At 39.3% G+C, this 26,102-nt stretch overlaps 1 protein-coding gene across 6 annotated transcripts; it reads right to left on the minus strand.

The window, feature by feature from the left end:
- Positions 1-1,585: 1,585 nt before the first annotated feature.
- On the minus strand, positions 1,586-17,518 carry LOC306857135 (RAF proto-oncogene serine/threonine-protein kinase-like). 6 transcript variants are annotated; one of them, XM_079396856.1, is made up of 18 exons: positions 17,287-17,471; positions 16,166-16,315; positions 14,841-15,067; positions 13,873-13,985; positions 13,138-13,240; positions 12,903-13,060; positions 12,142-12,228; positions 10,447-10,603; positions 10,331-10,355; positions 10,158-10,237; positions 9,870-9,987; positions 8,271-8,355; positions 7,970-8,146; positions 6,794-6,840; positions 6,524-6,642; positions 5,646-5,777; positions 3,859-3,993; positions 1,596-3,043 (listed from the first exon to the last, which is right to left on the minus strand). In XM_079396856.1, exons 3-18 carry the CDS (start codon positions 15,039-15,041, stop codon positions 2,906-2,908), a joined length of 1,875 nt encoding a protein of 624 aa, XP_079252982.1. In that variant the 5' UTR covers positions 15,042-15,067; positions 16,166-16,315; positions 17,287-17,471; the 3' UTR covers positions 1,596-2,905. The 6 variants fall into 6 exon arrangements, with proteins under 6 accessions (XP_079252985.1, XP_079252982.1, XP_079252983.1 ...); XM_079396857.1 differs by having other exon boundaries at positions 16,041-16,315; positions 17,287-17,347; XM_079396859.1 differs by lacking the exon at positions 12,142-12,228 and having other exon boundaries at positions 1,586-3,043; positions 17,287-17,448.
- Between the last annotated feature and the right edge of the window lie 8,584 nt (positions 17,519-26,102).

Raw genomic sequence — 26,102 nt, forward strand, 5'->3', positions numbered from 1 at the left:
GTTTTTGCTACATATTTTTAAATGCGAACCAGTGCATCGACAAGAAGCTAATGTATTACAAAAATCTAAAAAATTAAGACACTAAGTTGTTTAAATTAATATAACAATTCATACTTTTGACTCTTTCCTTTTCTTAAAAAATGTTTAAAGACTGAAATTTAAGGTCTTTAAAGGTCTTAAATTTGATTTTAAAAATCCTGCAGATACCTGGTTATACTATGGTACCATTTGGAGTAATTGTTTATTTTTTTAATTAGCCCTTTTCAACTACCTCTTAGGTTGTTTTGAGAATGTTCTGTAGGCCACTAATAAAAAGTAAGACCTCTGTACATTTGTTTGTTGCAAATTTACAGACGATGCAATTAAGATGTTTACATTGGCTTGTTGGGGTAATATTGCTGTCAACTGACAACAAAGTTTCCTTTCTGTATTAGCATAACTGCACAAGTTGTATAGTTGATAATATGTTTAAAAACAAATTACATTAATTATACCTTGATTTCCTTCAGTAAAAAGGAGATTCAGTAAAACGATGTAAAAGGTGTGTAGACGTGGATTAGTAATCTGGCCCCTTGGTATAAATGAGAAATAATTCTGGCCCTCGTCACTATCAAAGTTGCCCATCCCTGGTTTAGATCATGTGTTGGAGCTCTTAATTTTGAACACTCAGTGCATTAGACAGAATAATTTAACTTTAAAATGTACACTGATTTTGTTGCCAGTGAATATATCAATATTTTAGGAGCATCTGGATACTAGTTACTTCATTTTGGACTCAGCTGATATCATAGTACTGAATTGACTCTTCTGGTTTACTCCTCAATCTGATTATGGATTATTATATTCTGTTTTCTGAATTGTGTTGTTGAGTGACATTGAAGCGAGTGTAATAAACTCTTTAGTCTTTAGTGGCCTGTGATTTTGAAACAATCACTTGAGTCTCAGGAGGAAGGAATCGCTCAAATACATTTTCTCTCAAACCCTGCTAATAACACACGACTAATAATGAGCTCTGAAAGGCACTAATATGCTGCACAATGCTCTTCAAAAGTGAAGTTATCTGTGAAAGGAGGCGCTTCACCTCAGTTGAAACTCTTTCTGTATTTGTCATAAAACATCACTAATATATATATATATATATATTTATTTTTTCAGAAAGAAAAAGTCAAAATAATTTAGTTTGAAGCACTGAATTTAAGAATACAGTCAAATCTACAATTTGTGTAAATATGAGAAAAGTAATTAGTCATGAATTCTGGCTGCACGGATATTTAGAAGCACTAGTTTGGTGATAGTTTGGTGGTATTTTTAATGTTAATCAAATGTAAACCACTGACTCTATGTCATTTAATTCAGATGCAGTCAGTGATAAACAGAAAACAAACAAAAAGCATCTTAGTGCTGCACAAATCATTTAATATGTAATCAACACAATTATTAGTAATTCAAACTGAAGTATTAAATATTGGATTGCCAATTTAATTATTTACATTTGTAATAATACTTAATTTGACGTTTAGTCTTGCAGTAAATTGTTAAAGAGTTGAGTTGCAGAGTTTACTAATAATAATCAACACTAGTTTATGAAAAACTGAGAAGATTGAATGAGATGATTTATTTGGGTGCCACTATTTCAAACATTACATTTTAAACATTGCATTTATGCATTCAGCTATGTTAGTAATGTATATTTTTAGCACAACTAATTGACTATCAAGCTATGTCCAAATCATGATGTTGAATTATTTTAGTCAAGAACACTGACAACAAAATCCCTTTTAATGAGGAGCGGTACAGATATTACATAAACTACTGTTTATGCAATGTTCATTTTAATTAAACAGTTTCTCTAACATGACAAGTAAACATTATTTATACCATATTCAGGATAAGTGCCGTTTGGAATTGCTTTTTAAAATCTTTAATGCAGTAAAATGTGGAAAAGTCTATACTGTATTTGATGTTAATTGCACAATTGTGGCCCTCAGTTCTGATCTGTTCGTCATGTTTAACCTGTATCAGATGCTCAATATTGAATTCAAGCAATATCACACTAGCATGAGTGCATCAGCATTTATTCAGACCAACATCAGAATTGTATTAAAAGAACAAAGCAAGATTATGGATTTGTATTTTAGTGTTAAGCAACAGTTTGAAGTTCAAAACATCTTAATGCTGGATGTGTTTGATCTTTTGTCTTCTCCAGATGTTAACTGATGGACTGGAGTGGTGTGGATTATTGTGATGTTTTTATCAGCTGTTTGGACTCTCATTCTGACGGCACCCATTCACTGCAGAGCATCCATTGCTGAGACACTGATGCAGAGACACATTTATACAAACCTGATGAAGAAACACACTCATCCTGATCTCGGATGATCCTGAGGATGAACACATGTTCACCAAATTGTAATTTTTGGGTGAACTCTCTCTCTAAACATTGAACACTGTCATCTTGGATAATATTGCTGCTGCTGCTTTAAAAAGTTAAAATGTCAAGCACAAATCTTAAAAACTGAGCTTGTGTGGTGTATTTAACTTAATTTTATTAAAATACAATGAATAAACAATCTGTCAAGTTTACAAGTTAATCTTCCATGACAAGCACTAAAAGCCAAAAAAAAAATACGAATCCCTAATAAGTCTCATAATAACGTTAATACCCACTCTTCTTTCTTGGATTCCTGTAACATACACACAGTCAAAGAGACAGCTAAAAACACAAGATGGTAAAGTGCTAGGAGGCGTTTGGATAAGCCACGAGCGACTCCACGGCCTTCAGCGCACTGGCACTTAGGGAATACACTGCTTCCAGGCACGTGATTGTGAGGAGGATGAGAAAGCGTGGAGTAAGGATCCCACTGGAGCGCTGCGATACAGATGTAGAGAGAGAAACCACAGCGCTTCACTTGAAGGCGGCCGAGAGCGCCAGCGTGCAGACACTGATGTCCTCGGTGTGTGAGGCTCGGTGGAGCGACGGCTCGGACGCGCTGCGGTTTATCTTGGGCAGAGAGTGCTGGAGCAGCTCGATCGAGGACAGGATCTGTGAGAGAGACCAGCAGAGTCAGACACCCTCGTCATACAGCACCACACGCACAGAGACAGCTACCGTGTGTTTAAAAGCGCACAATAAATCTACACGTTACAGGAGGACGAGTTATTTGAGGTGCACTGAAACAGTGTAGGACTGACACAAATTTGTAGAAAACTGCAGCCAATTACAAAGAAAACATGACATTTTGAAGCAGAAAGACTAAAATAGTATTTCATCGTAAATCATACTCTAATAATCTTGCAACTTAAAAAAAAACTAAACAGTTTTAACAGTGCAGACCCAATATTGGGTCAAACTCAATCAAAAAATTATATTAATAAAACAATTAAGCCTATTTTAGGACATTAAGGTTTTTTTGCATTGGCTTTTTTTGCATTGTGACACTGTACAGTTAAGACATTTAATTATACTAAAATGTGGGGGGAAAAATGTATTTACATTTAAGATATCAGATCAACTGATATTGCCATATCATACTGATAGGAATCATTTAATTTCGTTCAGATAACTGACATGCAGAACAATCATTTATTTCTGCTTTGTGACACATTAATAACTGATTGAGGATCAGACTACAACAATAAACACAAAATGCCTAGGTCATTATATTTGAGCTGTTTTGTGATCCAAAAGATTGATATTTTCTATCAGTTTTGGGCAAATACTACACATTTCACACTTGGGACATGAACAGCGGTGTACAAATTTGAAATAATTTTTTAAGAACAGAAACACTACATACAGCGTGCAATGATTGTGCTAGAGTAAAGCCGGTCCGTGTTTACACCTGTAGTGAAGCTCACCTGTGGAAACAGCGGCCGCTCGTCTTTGGACTTCTGGATGCAGTCGGCGACGAGTCTCTTCATGGCTTTGGGACAGCTCTTGTAGAGTTTACTGAGGTCAGGGGTCAGATAGCCTCTGCCCACCATAAAGATGATCTGCATGCGATGCGAAAGGGAACAGCTTACTTTCCTCACAACTAAAACAGGAACTAGTTTCTGTGAAGGCTTGTCAGAGCAGAAGTCAGTGTCTGTGATACGGCTCGGGTCTCTGGGAGTCTGATAGCACACCTCTCATAAACAAATCAGCTGCTACCAATAATGCAAGACAGATTTCATGCCGGATTGTAATACTTTGAGTAACTTTGTAACTATTTCACCCAAAAAAAACTGGGGGGAAAACGATAATAATGGCTTTCGTTTGGGCTCCTCAACTAAACAACAAAGCAGCGTTACAGGCTACACAAGCAGCGAGTGTGCCTTCAAATGGACCTTTAGCCTTTGGGCACCTAAATTTAGCAGCAGGGCTCCTGAGGGCCGGAGCGCTCGAGATCACTGCCAAACATTTCAGAGTCACGCTGCGGTGAACACATTATGATCACGCACGGAGCTAAACACACTGCCTCATGCCCAGCCTACACCAGCACAGAAACACATCATATTTGAGCTCAGAACTGAAAGATAAAACACTAAATGATCAAGTCCATTCTATTAGGATCTACTTCACTATTTGAGGAAGAATGTTTCAAATGAACTTCATTATCATAAAAACAATGTCACAATGCACAAAACCTTAACATTCTTCCTAACAACCTTAACTCCTATTTCTAATTATATTGTCAAAAATAAAATCTTAAAATATGGTTCTAGCAGGCATCTAAGAGTCAAATGTGTAATATTTTATGCATGGTAAACAGGTGGATTATGGTGTAATGATCATGTGCAGATCTGAGTAGATTACTTACAAATTCTAATGTTACTGATTACAAATTACATGCCAGAAACTGTAGTTAGTAACGTAATCCCTTACATTACACATTTTTTCAAATCAGAATACTTTTAGATTACTTTTAACCTAAATCATTTATCACATTGATTTAAATAACAATCTTGTACCATATTGATATAACAAAAGAAAATATATTCCATTTGTTGTTATTGACAACATGAATAGCATTAAACATTACATCAAGATTTTCAAACTCAAGTTTGTGATTTTAATTGAACTAATAGTAATTATTGCTGTTGTGGGAGTAATATGTAACAGGTAATCAATAAAAAAATAACTCGATCAAAAACACAGGCGAGGAAGACACAGAAACCAGCGATCTCATATGGAAGCATATGCATATGAAAAACAATGTGATCATCAACACTAACTGCATATAAATGAAAACCTATGTTAACGAGTGAAATGTTGATCTAGTGGTAAAGGCCTGTGCAAGCTTTGGGATCCTGATGGAAGACATCTACTGCATCTTTGCTTTGATAATATTACTGAATATGATCCAAATGTAGTATTTGACAAAAATAACATTTTCTCAGCTTTTTGCTCAAAATGTTGCTTGTTTATAAAACCTAACTACACTCGAGTTGATAAAAAAAACAGTGCTTTAAGCTAGAATAAAAAAAAATTGTTGGCAAGTAGAGGATCTGATCTTTATTTTGATGTATTGCATGTTCAGATATTCATACAACAAAATATTCTAGGGCTATGAAATTGGAGTGAAAATCAGCAAAAACACTGGCGGTGAAGGAGTTAATGTAAGCACTGATCGTGTGATATCTACAGACTGATAGTGTTATTGTACCTGGTCTCTGTTTCCGATCATAGAGTAAGGCAGTTCTCCCGTCATCAGCTCATACAGGACAATCCCGTACGAGTACACATCCGACTGAAAACTGTACGGATTATTGTCCTGCATCCGGATGACCTCAGGAGCCTACAGACAAAACATCAGCATCAGCGAGAGATTCAGAAAGCATTACACAAGACACTATTTCACCCTCAGTTCATCAGAGATCAGGATGAGTGTGTTTCTTCATCAGGTTTGTAGAAATGTGTCTCTGCATCAGTGTCTCAGCAATGGATGCTCTGCAGTGAATGGGTGCCGTCAGAATGAGAGTCCAAACAGCTGATAAAAACATCACAATAATCCACACCACTCCAGTCCATCAGTTAACATCTGGAGAACACAAAAGCTGAAACTAATCCAGCATTAAGATGTTTTTAACTAAAATATGAGTCCATAATCCATAATAACGCTTCCTCCAGAGAAAAAGTGTTCTGGTCTGAATCAGGAGAGAAATCTGCACAGATCAAGCAGCGATTACAAGGATGGACTTGTCCGCTGGAGGAAGTGTTATTATGAATTATGTACTCGTATTTTAGCCAAAGCTAAAAATGTCTTGATGATACATTTATGACAAACACTCAGCTTTAGTCTTCTCCAGATGTTAACTGATGGACTGGAGTGGTGTGGATTATTGTGATGTTTTTATCAGCTGTTTGGACTCTCATTCTGACGGCACCCATTCACTGCAGAGCATCCATTGCTGAGACACTGATGCAGAGACACTTTTCTACAAACCTGATGAAGAAACACACTCATCTATATCTGGGATGACCAGATGGTGAGCACATTTACAGCTAATGTTCAGTTCTGGCTGAACTCTTCCGCAAGCGCACCATCCACAGAATGGATCCGGACGGCTGCTCCACCCGATGAGAGCCGCTCCACCGTGCCTTCACTGTGGCCAGACCAAAATCACCGATCTTCACCGTCAGCCCTTCATGCAGGAAGATATCTGAGCTTCCGTTAAGGCAATTCATGACAGCTTAAGCACTATATTCACATGAGCACAAAAACAACCTTCTCTATAGAGGCAGCTGTAGCAGCTTCACCACTTTAATCAACGCAATACAGAAATAAGAGGATGTAACATAAGTAAAAGATACTGTTTGACTTCATGTCTCGATGGATGATATTCTTTGCATGTAGGTAACTAGAAGACAAAGGACATGAAGAGTTACTAGAAATCATTTTACTTCTATATTCCTGGAGGTTTTTTCTCTATATATCTGTCATCATCATCAAACCGGCAGAACTGACTGGTTAACTGACAAAACCACCTTTGAGTTTACATATAAACAGCCCCCCCATGCTGTACTATTTAAAAGCTGGTCCCAATTCTATAAATAGCTGATGGTATCATGCTCTCAAAATGCAAATCTGTTACTGAAAATATAGTCTGCTGTCAAACACTGAGAGAATGCTGTGCTCTGCAGTCTTCACCACCACAGGCCCAGAAACAGCCCAGAGAAGCTTGAACAGTCACGAAGCGGAGCGGATCGACTGCATCAATGCACCTCTGCTCGCCGGGGATGCATTTATTTGATTACAAATACAGTAAAAATTGTGAAATAGCCGTTTTCTTTTCTATGTGACCCTATGATAAACTGTCATTTATTGCTGATCAAAGTTGAATTTTACTCCAGTCTTCACACGTCCTTCAGACATCCTTCAGTCCAAAAAATTAGATAGATAGAGGATATAAAATAATAAAATATCTATTTATTTGGAAGGTGTCTTTATAAAAGTCACTTTTGATAAATTTAATGAGTCCCTTGCTGGATAGTGGATATTATTAATTTATTTCTTTAAAAAAAACTAATCTTTTTGACCCCAAACTTCTGAATGCTAGTGTATATTTTCATTGCAATACGTGGTTTTAGCTGGTGTGATCTGGGTTGCATTTTCATTTACTTTGCGCCGTTTTGTTCATGGTTTTCGAGGATTATGTCAGACGTTTAGTCTGTGTTGGCATCTAACTTCATGGTCTTCTGTCAATTTATTATTTACACCAAATACTGATAATTCAGTCGATGCACAGCCTTCAACACGACGCACCGTTGAGGTAAGCTGATACTCCTGTTCATTTTCCTGTCCAGATCAGACAAGAGCATTTGGCTAGTTTCATGTTATAATTTGCATTCAGTAAATAACAGTGTTTAGGGCTGCAGAAGACTGGTTTAGATCAGGGGCAGTCAGCCGGGCTTTCAGGTGCGATCCCAGAAACCTTGATCAGGAGCTCAATTAACTAGAAATCAACTGGAGTCTGTCTAAACACTCACTCCATGCCCTGCGCCGTCTGTCTGGCGATGTCCATCAGCTGGAACATCTGGAAGTTGGTCTCCTGCACATGCAGATGTTTGTAGAGGCTGCTTCCTTCACACCACTGCGTCACAATGGCCAAGTTTGCCTTGGTCATGTATCCCATAAACAGAACGATATTGACGTGCCTGGTCTTCCTGTAACAACCACAAAGTGTTGGCCAGTGTTTAACAGAGTCTCGCGCTGCAGGACAAGCTCATTACAATGGTTCTCTTTGGGTGTTTCACTATAAATAATGTCCATTTCCCCTCTTTGCTTTACCTGAGAACAGCCACTTCATTGCGAAAGGCCTGTAACTGCTCTGGTGTGGGGTTTGTGACCTTTAAAATCTTCACAGCAACATCACCTGAAAACACATACAAACTTTAAATACAAACACTTAAACTCACTAAATCAGGAGGATTTTTGTTTATCTAAGCCTGTCTGCTTCCTATTAACAATATTTCAGATTATTTTTATGACCATTGTAAAACGTGGCCATGACTTGACTAAATCAAGGGAACTAATTAAGTCATGGGAATGAATTCTTAATTTGTGGTCGTGATAGCTTTAATTTTTTCCCCTGCATGCCATGTATATATCAATATATAGTGATTTACTTTCATTATGCTTGAAATTCACCCCACAAATATTTTAGATATGACACAACCATTTAGGAATGTTTATTTATTAATAATTCAGTGACCTACAGTGGAGGCCAAAATCATTAGAGCACTAGTATATCAGCAGCTAAACATGGTTTGAAGTCAGTTATTTGTATCTTCTGCTGGAGTGTGTCAGTAAGAAACATTCATTTAGCCATTAATTGTAATAATCCAGTGAGATGTTTGAGATCTGATCTGATCATCATCAGTCTGTCTGGAATGACATGAAGAAACAGAACAAACTGAGACTAAATCCAGAAGAACTGTGTCTCTGCTTCAAGAAACCTCCTGCAAAGCTCCTGAGAAACTCTGCTCAAGAGCACCGAGGACAAAAGCTGCTTTAAACACAAAGCATGCTCACAACAAATGTTGATTTCATTTAGTTAATAGAAGTTAATTGGTAAAGAAAATCTATTTATGACATTATTTTTGACAGCATCCTCATTTTACAGCATTTCTAAATCTTTTAACAGCACTGTAGCTTTGCAGGAGGTTTCTTGAACTCTATGAAGCTGTTTTGTAATGAATAATAGAGTTAACTACAAAACAGTCACTGGATGTGTTCGATGCCGTTGGAAAATAGCCATTATACGCACTCCTTCACGTGACCGTAGCTGTGTTTGCATCACCCTGTTTTCATGAGCATTTTGAAGTATTGCATGAGAAACGAGAGATGGAAACGCCAACTTTCGAATAAAAATCCCTTCATTTGCAAAAACATTTTTACGCAAAGATGGAAACGCATTTACTGAATAAATTCCTCTATGCACATCAAAAAACATCCTGTGACTTTGCACTATGGGATGGCATAACTTGACTAACAGCAGACAGCATCTGAAATGTTGTTTTGGTCGTTCTGAAAAGCCTGAGCAAAGTCTGTCATCAAAGTATTTCTGTATAGTTCCCAAACAGCAGCATCCGCCTCTGAAAGATTGATGGCATTTATTGTGTTTCGTCTGCTCGCTCTGAGATGCAAGTAACTCATTATACATGAAAATTATTATATTCAGTGGCTTCTCCTAGTTTTCTTAGTGATATATAGTGCCAGTTTATCAGGAAGTGATGATTTTGTTCTCTTTGACTCGTCAATTGGAAACGGTGCTAAATTAGTTAAATTTGCAACTTTGGATGGAAACCCGGCTTGTGAGAGCAGACATAAGCTGAATGCTATTTAACAACACAAAATGACGATACGATGATGAGAGAGAAATCTTACCATGCCACTTCCCTTTATAAACGGTGCCAAACGAGCCTGAGCCGATCCTGGAGAGCCGAACCACCTCGGTGGCCTCGATCTCCCAGTAATAGCTGGAATCTCTCTTCTCTCTGGGACGCTGGAGACCAGAAACACCATCAGAGTCCAGTGAAGCAGACAGACGTGTCATGTAATGCTTGTATTATGCTATAGTGAAACTGGGTTAATCTAGAATAGCAACAATCTACTCTGATGTTATATTTCTGGGGGGGTTTTTATTTGGCTTGTGATTTTTGGCGTGATGCTTACAATGCGTTTTTCCTGAGTGTTTGAAGGTGCTTTCTCCCTGTGCGCCGGAGCCGGGGTTTTGGACCACTCCGTGGGGCTTCCTGTGAAGGAGTGAGATGGGATGTGTGAGAACACATATCTGCCTTATTAGCTTTGCTAGGAAACCTGAGGAAGAAGTCAGAAACACCCCTCACCTGATTCATCTCGCCCTAGGGCTTCCTGTGAACACAGAGGGAAGTACTATATTAACACATGGCAGAGAAGACACAGCAGCAGAAGGCCAGCTGATGTTAGGAGCGAGCGCGGTCACCTGATACGCAGCGGTGTCCTGGACCGGCAGGGCCGTGCTCACCATGTGCACGTTAGGAGTGGATGTAGACAGCACTTTATGACTGAGAGACACGCCAGCGGACGGCACGGGGCTGATGTAGTTCAGAGCGTTTGGCGTGGAGTATCTGTGATAGGGACTGCACAAGGGTTTGAACGTCAGTCAGAGTTTAGAGCCAGTCTTTCATCGTCTTTACAACACAACACTCCGCTGCAGGGATGATGTACAGTCAAACCAAACATTATTCAGACACAGATATCATTTTTACTATAGTTCATTTATGTAAGTGAGGACAGCAAAACAAAGTACACTGTGACATTATACCCAAACATTCTTCATACAGTGGACTACCAGTAAAATTTGGGACTAAAAATGATTCTCTTTGACCTGAGCATGTTTTGCTTGAGTGTTTTTCTTTCATTGCTAATGTGATGTTTTTCCACCACAGACTGAACAGAATGAAGCATTGCTTGGTGATTGGTTGAGCTACATTGGTTTTATCTAATTGTGTCTTAAATTTAACATCTGACAGCTATTCAACCCAATTCATACATACCTTTCTATCAAAGTTATCTGACTTTATCAACTTGTTCTGACACAGTTTAACTCCTGAGTTCTTCTCATATTTTATTACCTTTTTAGCGAATCAACTGTGATACAATGTGAGAAATGTTGAAGGCATCTAAATGAATTTTGGTTTGAGTGTATTTTTGTAGGCCAAAGCCCATAAACGAGTTGCATTTTAGCACTTCCAGCTACGTCGTCCTGAACTCGATGGGCTTTTGGTTTAAAAACAAATCACAAAAACTAAGGTGAGCATCATAAACTTGTGTTGGTCGCAGAGCTTATTTTCTGCAAAAGTTCTATTGGGTTTTTGGCAAAGGAACCAGTATGAGGCTAACATCAGTTTGGCCTACACAAACACCATCTCAGCTGCGCTCTATAATAACATCTTTAAGAAAACACAGCGGACAAAGTTACAACTGGTATAGCAAATGTAGGACAGGCTGAAGAAGATCAAATGCCACTAGCACATTTAAAGACAAGGCTCTTAAGAGAAACTTTGCTTAGATCTTGATTTCAGATCAAGTTCCTGAGGATCATTTCATGTGAAAGTTACCAAATAGCTTTACGTCATCTTCAAAAAAAAAAAAGAACTAAGCAGTTGAAAAACTGGATGCAAGTTTACAAAGATAAGTGATTTTATCACATTAGTCTCATGCCAGCAAAATCTTATGATGTACAGGGGATATATTCCTAAAACTTTAATGTTGTTGTTAATGGTTGTTTTAATTCATTGTTGGCCTAGTGTGCTTCCACTGGAAGTGTGTTATTGGATAAATTATTTTTCTGTGATAATGCTGCTGATAGAGCATTGCTATTAATCTTGTTTGAGTTTCTTCACCTGCCCACAGCTTTCTAAGGCCAATCGTTCCAGCACTAAATGGGAAAACATGACTGTTCATTTTTAACTAACCATTATAGATATATATAGTCAAATATTTTACCACCATGCACGATTTCCAGAGACGCTTTAATACAAGGAACTACAAGCATAATCCCTAAATACAAGGAAGAAACAAAACAAGGTGGCGTCTCGACATGCTTTGGTTTTCAGAGGACTTGTCAAGAGAGTTCACTAGATTTGAGGTCAATACAGAAACAGGCAATATGTACCTGAAGGAGAATTTAGAGTTCTGCATGCGGCGGGATGAGAGAGGAGGGAACGATGGAGTCCCGTTCTCTCCGGGAGTCGGGAACAGCCTGGAAAACACGGCCAGCGAATGATCTTAAAGACTGCATGAGACCCCTGCTTTATGACAGCTACACAAGATCTCATTTGAGATGGACTAATGAGGGATTTTCCTTGGTATATTATCTTAGAAAACATTACGTTTGTATATTTTTTTAACGAAGGAGGGCTTTGTGATGAATTCCCGACCAGAACGAGCAGCAGAAGAATGGACCTGTGTACCATGCATTACCTGATTTTCATTGATAGACATCTACCAAGCTCCCAGCGTGAGGGCCTCTATGCAAAACTCTTTGTGTGTATCAAGAGACTTCCCCTGAACTACAGCTACATGTCTATCTCTTTTCAACAGAGTGGAAGGAGCCTGTTCAATGTAAAAATGCTATGAAAATCCACATTACACAAAGCCAGCAATTTACACATGGCTACTTAACCGAGTTCCAACGCCGTTTGAGCTTTCACCAATGAATTTCACAAGAAAAGCATATGCACTGTACTATTTCTGCAACTGTTCCTAAGACTTTTTAATTTTTAGTTCATTTCCTTTCTTTTCCAGGCCCAGAAATCACAATGTTTAACATTAAAATCCTGATGTTTGTGCGCTAGCAGGCCTGTATAGACCCTGTACAGTTGTCTCTTTCTCGAGCGTGATAAGACAGGTGTGTATGGGTTGATGAACACTCACAGGAGCTGTCGGATGTTGCTCCAGTCCACACACATCGTGGGCACTTTGGTGCTGCAGTGCTCGTGAAACTTGTAGCTGCACGTCTGACATCTGAAGCCGTGCAAAAGAAACTTCTGACATATGTCACAAAAGGCCAACTTCAAAAACGTTTTTCGTACCTGTGAAGGGGACGGTTGTTAGCGTAAAGACAGTAGAGACAGCAGTAGCTCAGTGTGAACACATTATGGGAACTCACAAAATTGTGTGTAGTCAGGGGTACGTGATCTAAGACTTCAACCAGCAGCTCCTCTCCGACCAGCGAGGTAGAATCAGTGCTCCAATCCATACGCAACTTTTTACTGAACAGAAAGAATAGTGTGTTTTCATTAAATGAGCATTGAATTGGCCAAGATTCATCCAACTGGGGTTGGATTATTACAGCTGTTAAACACAAAACGATAGTTTTCATAAGTATTCACTGTGAGTCGTATACAGCAGATGCAGCTTTGCATCTATCAGAGTTGCTCTGGTCACTGCACTGTTCTTACAGTCTCGCTGGAAAAACTGCTCAAGCTCAGGTTACATGGAGAGCACGATGGAACAAACGTTTACTAGTCCACTCATAAACTGGACTCACACTTGGCCACTCAAATATTCCCAAATTAAATCTTGTGAAATGGAATCATACTGAACTGTGAAGTCTACATCAATATCCATCCCTACCAAATACAATGTTTTTTATAATTTTACATAGCTTTGTAGATTTTCACCCATTGAAGAGTCTTTTTCTGTTCATCAGTGGTCAAAATACCAAATTAATTTGGCTTCAATGCATAATGTGTTTTGTTGGCACTGCATGTTGATAGCTGTGTGCAAACAGCGAGGAGAAGGCGATAAACACTGCTGTCAATTACATCACAGATAGTGTTCAGACTGCAAGATCACAACACGCTTTTTTTCTTCTTCTTTTTTTTCATAGGCCACAACTTACAATGAATGTTCTCGATGAAGCTTGAAAACCGCACAGCACTCTGGCTGAAGTCCCCGGACCTTCAGGGCCTTGATGAGGCAGTTGCGCAGCGTCATACCCGGGCGCACATTCACCTGTTAACACACAGTTTCAACATGTCATCACTTAAATTGAGAAAAAAGACATGAACAGCTTTGTTAAGTTGTGTAGATGAGGTCACGATTATAGAAGGAATATCTTCAGGCCGCATCTTTAGCGCTATATCAACTAGTCTGTGGGTCAAAGATGAAAAATGGCTTTCAAGCATCCAAACAATAAGTGTAATGCAGCTTTGATTTGCTGTTGTTGTTTTTAGAAACGAGAAAGTGTCCCGTTTAATTAAATAGTTTTTTTCTGTGCAAAAAATTATATCATACTTTTTCCCCATGATTTACAGAAAACAGCTGCTAAAATATAATTCATCATATTTACCACAACAATCAGTTTATGACATATTAAAAGACTAATTAGTTTTACCCCAAACACTACTTACTTGTAATTTTAGATTTTTAAGCTTTGCCACGATCCCATTTTGGCCATTTGTCAGTAAGAACTTTTTACTAATTTAAGATGCAATAAAATTTAGTATGCTCACTTATTCTTTTATATAGGCATATTTTAATAAGAGTAAATATGCTGTTTCAGTTTTTACATAAATATAAGTGTTACACCGAATGACAACGGAAGATTATTTCACCCACATTTTGACATTTTATTCACCCAAAACTTATTTGAAACCTTAAAAGTAAACACTTTACATGCATTAATATGTTGTGTGTATATAAAATGATTGTCAAATTTCTTTTGATGCGGACATTTAAATGTCTTTGACCCCTGTATAAACAAACTGCTTTACATCAAGGCGCTTACAACGGTGTAATATCACACTCTTCATATTGTGTCAATCATTCACCGAAAGTGTTTGAAATAACAGATGATTTTCTTGTTACCACAGTGCGCTGTTTGTTGGGCAGGTAGACGCGGATTGTGCTGCTAGTTTTGGAGTCTGGGATTCTGCCGTCATCGGATAATCTCCGGTACGGGAAGTTCTTGATGATGGTGGGAGACATGCAGGAATCTTCAAATACAGAGTTTTTGCACACAATCCCATGACTGATGTTTTTCCAGGCCCCTTGTACATGCTCCATCATGGCGGGCAGCAGCAGACTTCAGTAATCTAGCATCAGAACAGAACAAATACAACTGAGCTGACCTCACAAACATACTGATCCGAGATCAGGGACGTGACCAAAACAATGGCCCTTAACACAGACATGACTATTTCACTCTCAGGTCATCCCAGATCAGGATGAGTGTGTTTCTTCATCAGGTTTGTAGAAATGTGTCTCTGCATCAGTGTCTCAGCAATGGATGCTCTGCAGTGAATGGGTGCCGTCAGAATGAGAGTCCAAACAGCTGATAAAAACATCACAATAATCCACACCACTCCAGTCCATCAGTTAACATCTGGAGAAGACAAAAGATCAAACTAATCCAGCATTAAGACACATTTATACAAACCTGATGAAGAAACAAACTCTTCCTGATCTCAGATGGGCCGAGGGTGAGTAAAACAAATCTTTAGCAGGCAAGTGATTATAATACATGATTTACAAAAGAAAACACCATTTCCTACTCCCATTACTCTTATATAGTACCGGTAACTCTCAAGTGGGTATTGTATTTGTGATGTGACTACGTGACTCGCATCAATAACTCAGGCGTACAGTTTATGAACAAGGTCACCTGCAGGACTGAGTCTAATGTGCTGTAATGCAGTCTATCACAGCTCACAACACTCCTGATAAGTCAAGGACAAATAACTCTGACAGGGTCCTCCTTCATTCAGAACAACTCCCAAATAGCCTCCAGATCATAATAATAATAAAATGATAACGTTTTGATAATTACTATTTCTCACAGCACACTTCTGCTTTCGACTTTTTCAAAGACAGAAGGTCAGACTTTTTGTAAAATAGGATAAATGTTTTGTATTTATTATAATTTTTCTATCAACATTGACGGGTAAAAACTGTATGTTTGTAGTTGCATGAAACATTCAGCTCTTCGTCACTAAGAAGCGCAGATGGTGACAGATCCCGTCAGTAAGTGTTGGAGCAGCATAACCGTGTCTGGAAACAAGCCCTTACAGTAGAACGCTTTCTAACTGTTCTGCATATGAAGTGTGATTCAGTCACTGATGGCACGATCAGAGGGTTTGTCCAGACTGGCCAGCTCATGACTGACGTGCTTTGCATGAGCCACTGATATGCACCTGTTCTCGCTCAGACAGTAACTGTGTAACTCTGCTGGGTTTGACTGATCTGCTCTCGTTAGGCTTTCAGCTCTTCATTGTTCTGACATCAGAAACCTGTCCAGCAGGTCTGAGCGGCTCTCGGAGACAGACACTCGCTGCACATCTGACCTAGAGTGTGAGAAACACCAATTATTCTGCAGTAAACCAGTCTGTGACACGCTGTTCCTCATGCACATCCCTAATATTGCCCTCTGCTTCATGCATATATGACGAGCAAAGCAGGTTAAGAGAGAGATCACCGGCCTGCATTTAAACACACAGTCAAAGAGCTCTTGAAGCTACTCTACAAGGTGTGTGTGTGTGTGTGTGTGCATATATAATATCATGTTATATAAACACATAAATGTCTTTGCATGACACAATAGATTACGTGTGAAAATACTGTTTGGGCATTTAATGCCATCCTAAAGTCAGCTTTCAAACTTACAATTACATGGCTCACATAATCAGACTCTTACTATAATAAAACTACTGAAAGAGCCCACATTTATGGATTTGAAAGAAAGATTTTAAAATGCGATATATTGTAAAAGGTCTGTGAAATCACATATAGAGAGGGCTATACATATTGCATCAGAAAGTATGATGAGAATCCAGCAGCACAATAAAGCCATTAGAGAGTGCTGATACTCAGATAATACTGATTAAACCGGATTCCGTTAATGAATCAGCACAGACGGACTAAATAGATCAAGTGTGTTTTAACATCCGGGTAACACTGTAAACAAACAGAAGTGATCAACTAGATTCTGCTTTAAACTACAGAAGAGGTTTACTAATGTTTCATTCAGAAGATATTATACATATCCCGCTGACTGTTAATACCAGACCTTGATTCGTTTCATAGCATAATTTACCATTAAAAAAATCCATTTACCGACTAAACAAAGAGCATGTTCGTAAGCAGTGTTTAAGTTTAATCAGTTTAGTAACAGCACACGCAGCTAACTATACTCCACACAAAGAACAGAGCTAGTTCTACTCGATTACACTCTCTCTCTAGTGCAGCTCACATGAACAACACTCATCTGTCCTCGGACTCGATCCGCTGCGAGGAATAATAATAAAGCTTCACTCACCAGAGAAACTTGAGGAGTTGTTGATCCGCCATCATTATCGCTACAAGAACAGCGTGACGTCACCGCGGCGCGTCAAATGGCAAGCTCCGTTTACATTGAACAGCCCAAGTTTGGACTCGTCTATTACAGTATAACTGCGTCCCAAACGACACATTATACACTGTGTGCTCAACCATGTAGTGTATGAATTATATAAGGTTATTTTGTCAGTAATGATGGCAGTCTGATAGCCCCGCCCCCTTCGTGACGTAATTAAAGCTGCGATAGTTGAGTGCATGAAGTGTCCAGCATTTCTTTTCTTTTCTCCTTTATTTCCCTGGCTTTATATTGTCTGTTGTATTATTCTGTATATGTTGTTTAAGGCATAATATAATACAAATAAAAAATAAAACTGAAGTGTCCAGCCCCAGATAGCAAAATTTGTCTGACCCACCTCTGGACCACAACCTTAAGTTGCGTCACTTCTGGCCCAATTCTGTCTGGGACCCCGGCCCAAAACTGACCCACACACTGAAAACAGACACAAACTATTTCCTCTGGCCCAGATGCGGCCCACACCCTGTAAAATGACTCTTATTTATTGATGTGGCCCAGACACTTTAAGCCAGACCCGGCGGGCTGAGACTCGGCTTGGTCCCCAGCCAAATGTGGCCCAGAAACTGCTAAATGTAACTCAGCAGTGAAACACAAAAACAACCATTTAAAAACATTAAAAAGGCTTTTATTATAAAATTACCAAATACTTTAATATAAATATATATTAACAATGAACAAATGCACTACAGTATAAACATTAACACTTTTTAAACCACAAAAAAACAAGTAACAAGTAAATTATATTTACTGTAAATATAAAAATATAATTCGTGCTCTGCATTTAACCACACACACACACACACACACACACACACACACTGTGAACACACACCCGGAGCAGTGGGCATTTTATGCTGCAGCGCCCGGGGAGCAGTTGGGGGTTCGGTGTCTTGCTCAAGGGCACCTCAGTCGTGGTATTGAGGGTGGAGAGAGCGCTGGACATTCACTCCCCCCACCTACAATCCCTGCCGGCCCGAGACTCGAACCCACAACCTTTGGATTACGAGTCCGACTCTCTAACCATTAGGCCACGACTTCCCCTGTGGTCATTGCCAGGAGCAGGTCCACCGTCTGGTCTGGATACCGGCTGATTACTGTAACCTAGGGATAAGGGTGAGACAGTAAATAAGCGACTAATATAAGCATTGATGACATTCTTCTTACAAATTAACAAGTACTTTAGATATTATGGGAAGTGTTGCTGCTTAAACTAATTGCTGCAGCATAAAAATACTTTAAGGGATTTGAATGATAGAAATATGATCGTGTGTCATGTGTATGGAAGGTTAAAGAGATGGGACTTTTAAACTCACAGAGTGTGTCTGCCTCCTGAAGTCCACCCTTTTGATCTGCCACCTCTTCATAGTCCCCTTGACCTCCATTTCAGCAGCATTAAAGGTTTTCCAAATTGCAGCCTTGAAATATACAGGTGCTGGTCATAAAATTAGAATATCATGAAAAAGTTGATTTATTTCAGTAATACCATTCAAAAAGTGAAACTTGTATATTAGATTCATTCATTACACACAGACTGATATATTTCAAAAGTTTATTTCCTTTAATTTTGATGATTATAACTGACAACTAATGAAAGTCCCAAATTCAGTATCTCAGAAAATTAGAATATCAATTAAGACCAATGCAAGAAAAATAATCTTTAGAAATATTGGCCAACTGAAAAGTATGAGCATGAAAAGTATGAGCATGTACAGCACTCAATATTTAGTTGGGGCTCCTTTGGCCTGGATTACTGCAGCAATGCGGCGTGGCATGGAGTCGATCAGTCTGTGGCACTGCTCAGGTGTTATGAGAGCCCATGTTGCTCTGATAGTGGCCTTCAGCTCTTCTGAATTGTTGGGTCTGGCGTATTGCATCTTCCTCTTCACAATACCCTATAGGTTTTCTATGGGGTTAAGGTCAGGCGAGTTTGCTGGCCAATCAAGAACAGGGATACCATGGTCCTTAAACCAGGTACTGGTAGCTTTGGCAGTGTGTGCAGGTGCCAAGTCCTGTTGGAAAATTAAATCTGCATCTCCATAAAGTTGGTCAGCAGCAGGAAGCATGAAGTGCTCTAAAACTTCCTGGTAGACGGCTGCGTTGACCTTGGACCTCAGAAAACACAATGGACCAACACCAGCAGATGACATGGCACCCCAAACCATCAATGACTGTGGAAACTTTACACTGGACCTCAAGCAACGTGGATTATGTGCCTCTCCTCTCTTCCTCCAGACTCTGGGACCTTGATTTCCAAAGGAAATGCAAAATGTACTTTCATCAGAGAACATAACTTTGGACCACTCAGCAGCAGTCCAGTCCAGACGCTTCTGACGCTGTCTCTTGTTCAAGAGTGGCTTGACACAAGGAATGCGACAGCTGAAACCCATGTCTTGCATACGTCTGTGCTGGTGGTTCTTGAAGCACTGACTCCAGCTGCAGTCCACTCTTTGTGAATCTCCCCCACATTTTTGAATGGGTTTTGTTTCACAATCCTCTCCAGGGTGCGGTTATCCCTATTGCTTGTACACTTTTTTCTACCACATCTTGTCCTTCCCTTCGCCTCTCTATTAATGTGCTTGGACACAGAGCTCTGTGAACAGCCAGCCTCTTTAGCAATGACCTTTTGTGTCTTGCCCTCCTTGTGCAAGGTGTCAATGGTCGTCTTTTGGACAACTGTAACGTCAGCAGTCTTCCCCATGATTGTGTAGCCTACAGAACTAGACTGAGAGACCATTTAAAGGCTTTTGCAGGTGTTTTGAGTTAATTAGCTGATTAGAGTGTGGCACCAGGTGTCTTCAATATTGAACATTTTCACAATATTCTAATTTTCTGAGATACTGAATTTGGGACTTTCATTAGTTGTCAGTTATAATCATCAAAATTAAAGGAAATAAACATTTGAAATATATCAGTCTGTGTGTAATGAATGAATCTAATATACAAGTTTCACTTTTTGAATGGTATTACTGAAATAAATCAACTTTTTCATGATATTCTAATTTTATGACCAGCACCTGTATGTATAAATATATATTGTAAGGTAATTATTAAATCTTAAGCATTAGTTTTTTACAGTCATTAGGACCAGACTCAGAATTCGCACCTGATATGTTTGATGACTGTTCATGCATAAATTCATGCAGCAGCTCAATTTCTGTAAAAAAAAAAAAAAAAAGTCAGATTACATATATAAAGTGTTCAGATTAAATAAAAAAAAAAAAGTGCTCATAATAATCCCCACCACGGTAAAACAAGTATCTTCATACTGCATATATATGCTTCAAAAGTTCATTCACTCTAAAAACTGAACCTGCTCTAGTGCAGCAGACAGATTAGGCCTCCATTCAAGAACAAAACATGATGCACTTACATTTTACGGCTTTCTCTTACATATCTAAAGTGTTTTTCTGTGTCAGAGCTTCCCACACGGCAGTGTTACCACAAGATAAATATTATTATTAAATTCAGCAGTGGAAACATAAACTTAGCAGGTGCTATAACAGCGTGCTCAGTTTGATTCACAAACAAATGACTCATTTGAATGGTTAAGTGAATCAAATCAGAGAGTCACCCGTATAGATATTTATGGCGCCAGCAGCGGAGTCGACTCCAATGATTCAATAACAATCACTCGTTGAAAAAGACGATCGAATGAATTCTAGCAAACAAAATAGAATTTAACTTATTCAAATTTAATTAGCTAACATTATCGTGCACTGGATACAGCTCATCAGTTTTTATATAAATAAAAATTCTAAAGAGACCGTGCCTAACAGTTAGGCCTAACGTTACTCATCAACACTCAATATATCCATATGCAATCATCTTAAACCTCCTAATAGAAACTATCTAAATACTCTTCGTGGCATTTAAAACATCAAACAACACGAGATTGAATGTTAAATAAATTAAATAACGTACTTTTTGCAGCTGAAGAATTCCTCTTGAGAACTGTGTCCGCCGAAATCTCCTCAGGATTAACCTCCAGATCTTTCTCTCAGGCGCTGATCTCTTCATTCTAGCAGCGGCCCGCTGGAGACTAAACTAACCCGGGCCAGAGATAGAGACACTAAACTAACTCAGACCAGAGATAGAGACACTAAACTAACTCAGACCAGAGATAGAGACACTAAACTAACTCAGACCAGAGATAGAGACACTAAACTAACTCAGACCAGAGATAGAGACACTAAACTAACTCAGACCAGAGATAGAGACACTAAACTAACTCAGACCAGAGATAGAGACACTAAACTAACTCAGACCAGAGATAGAGACACTAAACTAACTCAGACCAGAGATAGAGACACTAAACTAACTCGGACCAGAGATAGAGACACTAAACTAACCCGGGCCAGAGATAGAGACACTAAACTAACCCGGGCCAGAGATAGAGACACTAAACTAACTCAGACCAGAGATAGAGACACTAAACTAACCCGGGCCAGAGATAGAGACACTAAACTAACTCAGACCAGAGATAGAGACACTAAACTAACTCAGACCAGAGATAGAGACACTAAACTAACTCAGACCAGAGATAGAGACACTAAACTAACTCAGACCAGAGATAGAGACACTAAACTAACTCAGACCAGAGATAGAGACACTAAACTAACCCGGGCCAGAGATAGAGACACTAAACTAACCCGGGCCAGAGATAGAGACACTAAACTAACTCGGGCCAGAGATAGAGACACTAAACTAACTCAGACCAGAGATAGAGACACTAAACTAACTCAGACCAGAGATAGAGACACTAAACTAACTCAGACCAGAGATAGAGACACTAAACTAACCCGGGCCAGAGATAGAGACACTAAACTAACCCGGGCCAGAGATAGAGACACTAAACTAACCCGGGCCAGAGATAGAGACACTAAACTAACCCGGGCCAGAGATAGAGACACAACTAACTCAGACCAGAGATAGAGACACTAAACTAACTCAGACCAGAGATAGAGACACTAAACTAACTCAGACCAGAGATAGAGACACTAAACTAACTCAGACCAGAGATAGAGACACTAAACTAACTCAGACCAGAGATAGAGACACTAAACTAACTCAGACCAGAGATAGAGACACTAAACTAACTCAGACCAGAGATAGAGACACTAAACTAACTCAGACCAGAGATAGAGACACTAAACTAACTCAGACCAGAGATAGAGACACTAAACTAACTCAGACCAGAGATAGAGACACTAAACTAACTCAGACCAGAGATAGAGACACTAAACTAACCCGGGCCAGAGATAGAGACACTAAACTAACCCGGGCCAGAGATAGAGACACTAAACTAACCCGGGCCAGAGATAGAGACACTAAACTAACCCGGGCCAGAGATAGAGACACAACTAACTCAGACCAGAGATAGAGACACTAAACTAACTCAGACCAGAGATAGAGACACTAAACTAACTCAGACCAGAGATAGAGACACTAAACTAACTCAGACCAGAGATAGAGACACTAAACTAACCCGGGCCAGAGATAGAGACACTAAACTAACTCGGGCCAGAGATAGAGACACTAAACTAACTCGGGCCAGACATAGAGACACTAAACTAACTCGGGCCAGACATAGAGACACTAAACTACACTGAGTGTGGACCTGCCGCGCATACAACAGCTTTCAGCCGAGATCGGCTCAGATAGAAAGAGCCGTCTGTCAGCCAGAAGTGTTTTGTAGAGTCGGCGCGGCTCTGGTGCATGATCTTCTCACCGAAGCCGAGACTGAGCCGACAGCCGCATTTCAGCCAGAATCGGCCCGAGTGTGCTTTCTATCTGGGGCATTCCACACTTTATTTGTTGGGTTATTAAAGTGCACGTTTTCTTCTTAGAGTTTTCAGTGTGGACACTATTTATACTACAGAGCGTCACAGAATAGTGCATAATTACGTGATTTGGGATGTGCCTAATGTTAGGTCTTAATTTAAGATATGGTATAACGGGGTAAAAGGCACCTTTGATATTATTCTCCTCTAGAGCACTAGATGGCACAAAACGTGGCGTGGCGTGGCGTAGCACTTTTCTCTATCCTGTTTTGAAGATGCACGTGTATATTTGTCTGATCCTTGACTCGATCGCGCGCAGCAGCGCAAAGATGATTCTGTGATTACTTGATCTAATATTTAATGGGGTTTTTTAATATGTTGTAGATTTAAAGCTGCAGTTCGTAACCTTTTTGTGTTCAAAATGTATTAATGTATATGACTTTCTTCAGATGAACACAAACAAAGATTTCTAGAAAAAGAATCATCCATCTCTGTGAGTCAGAAACATAATGCAAGTGAATGAGACCCTGGTCAAGCACAACCAGCACCATGGTGATCCGTCAAAGCCCAGCTGATGAAGAGGAATGATAGGCTTTTCTGTCTGTTTCAGAAAACATAGAGCATGGCTTTAGACCAGCTGTCAGATGTGGCTTCACACTGGATGTAAATGTAAACGCTTCGTGAAGCACGTGACCATCACCTCTAGTGCAAGCTTCACACTTCTGTTAGAATTCACAACATGCTGATCTTCATGCAATGGTTTAGTTAACAAAAGTGTAAGTTTTTCTAGCACACACATATTGTTTCGCTTCCAAAGACATTGATTAATCAACTGAGTTGTATGGATTACTATCATTTGGAAAAAAAAAACAAAAAACATAGGTCTTTAATTTTTGTATATATGTGTTGTTTTGGACCCCACTTTCAATGCATGGCCAAAAACAGATGAAACATTCCTTAAAATACCTTCTTTTGCAGAAGAAACAAAATCATTCAGGTTTAGAATGGCATGAGGGTGAGTGAGCAACCATTTTCCATTTTGGGGTGAACTGTCCCTTTAAATTATCATGAAGAATATCAGTGTGACTTCTGAGACCACAAAGAAACATCTCTCTTCAGATGTTGAATACAACGAGAGTATGTGTCAGTTTCTCTGAAGTGTATCCTCTTAATCTTTGATTCAGGGCCATGTAGGGTTTAGGGGTCTCAAACCTACCTCCAGAGGAAGCACAGCTTGTGGGGCAGGTTTTTCTTCAGCTCATTGTTCTCATATTTACCTGCAGCGGTAGTATTAACAGAGTGTGCTGTGTAAGATTATTCATAAGCCTGTTTCTTCCGACACCGTAGAGATTTTACATAGAAATCATTCATTTCATCGTTCAAGAACAAAATAAGTGTTACTTGTTCTACATTATACCTGTATTTGTACATATCTGTGCTATTATTGGCTGATTTGGCTCCTAATATTGCTTGAATTTTATGTATTGAAACAAGCTGATTCACTTAAAATACTAAATCACATAAAGCTGTTTTTCTCTGAGATAACAGTGCCACCGCTTGCCCATAGCAGCACATTACCTCACGATTTGTATACCTACTGTGAAAAACAACTACATTGCAGGTAATTCCACATTTTACAGAATATTACCAGCACACAGATTTTAGCCCAGCAATATATTCAACATCACGAGTCAAATCACCATCATAACTCTTCAGTTTTGACCTAGACTTCTGTTAGATGCTCAATGACCTGTACAAAACCCATATAAATACCTTCATGCACGTTTTATTTTTATTTATTTGTTACAATGTCACAAAAGACTAAAAAGAAAAAAAAGATTACATTTAAAACAAGGGCACAGCATGAAAAAAGGTTACTTCCACAGCAAGCCACTCTTAGCATTTTTGAGTTCTTGAAGAAGCAGATTATTATTAATTACATAATTTATGTTAAATTGAGTTTATCGGGTGCTGTATCTTCCTCACAGTTACTCACCCGAATCAAGAAGTGCAGGTGAAATCCATCCATGTCAGATTATCTCCTCATATCCAACCACAGTTCCATCAAAAGCTCTGTTTGATGCTTTCTCTTCACTCCCATTCTCAGTTCATCCACAGCAGGGAAAAGCCAAACAATCTGGGCCTTTTCTCCTATAACAGAAGTCCAGAAATGGCCCTTCTGCTCACCGATGGGCCCAGTGCGCTATCGAGCTGCGGCTCAGTGTCAAAATGAGGCTCGCTGTGAATAAATCCCAGAGCTTCTCAAATGCACTCTGCTCTCAAAGAGACGGAGGCGGAGAGAACAGCGCAGGACCTTGTGGCACAGATTTAAGGTATTCCCTCAAGCTTGCATCATCTATAGACAAAACAAAGCCACTCTAGAGCAGGATTTCATGAGGTCATAGCAGAAACTGGGCTAAACGTCTGTATGTTTGAGCACTTGTGTTTGAGACACAAGCATGAGTTTGTTTCATATCATGTTCTTTATCAATTTAAGAAAAGCTATTCCCATCAAATGTTTTTTTGGAGTATTTTTTGTTGACATGCATGGAGAATGCACATACAGGGCTTTAAAGCTCCAGATATGCAAACCACCTTAACGGTAAGAGATTGACCACAGCTCTGAACGTATTGATTCTGGGAGAGACATGCTGGAATAGTCTGCTCCATCAGTAAACCGACTCTACTATAAAAGCCTTCAGGAGAGCAGTACATCTCTCTCTCTCTCTCTCTCTCTCTCACACACACACACACACACACACACTCTCTCTCTCTCTCTCTCTCTCACACACACACACTCCTTCTTCCTCTGGTCTCTCCTGACAGGTGCATTGCTATAAAATACATATGTGATGATGAGTTGTAAAGACATGCAAATGGACTAAATCTATGTTGGTCAACTAGAGGAGTCCAGTCATGGGTGAAAATCTATATGTATTA

The sequence above is a fragment of the Barbus barbus genome (assembly GCF_936440315.1).
Source record: "Barbus barbus genome assembly, chromosome: 37".
Taxonomy (NCBI): domain Eukaryota; kingdom Metazoa; phylum Chordata; class Actinopteri; order Cypriniformes; family Cyprinidae; genus Barbus; species Barbus barbus.

Bases quoted from the DNA above. Each gene is read 5' to 3' on its own strand.
- LOC306857135 (XM_079396855.1), bottom strand. From the start codon at position 15,041: ATGATGGAGCATGTACAAGGGGCCTGGAAAAACATCAGTCATGGGATT. The intron at 13,986-14,840 runs GTAACAAGAAAA...GTGTGTTAACAG, and splicing joins CCAACAAACAGCGCACTGTG to GTGAATGTGCGCCCGGGTAT. The intron at 13,241-13,872 runs GTAAGTTGTGGC...CTTTCTGTTCAG, and splicing joins CTTCATCGAGAACATTCATT to TAAAAAGTTGCGTATGGATT.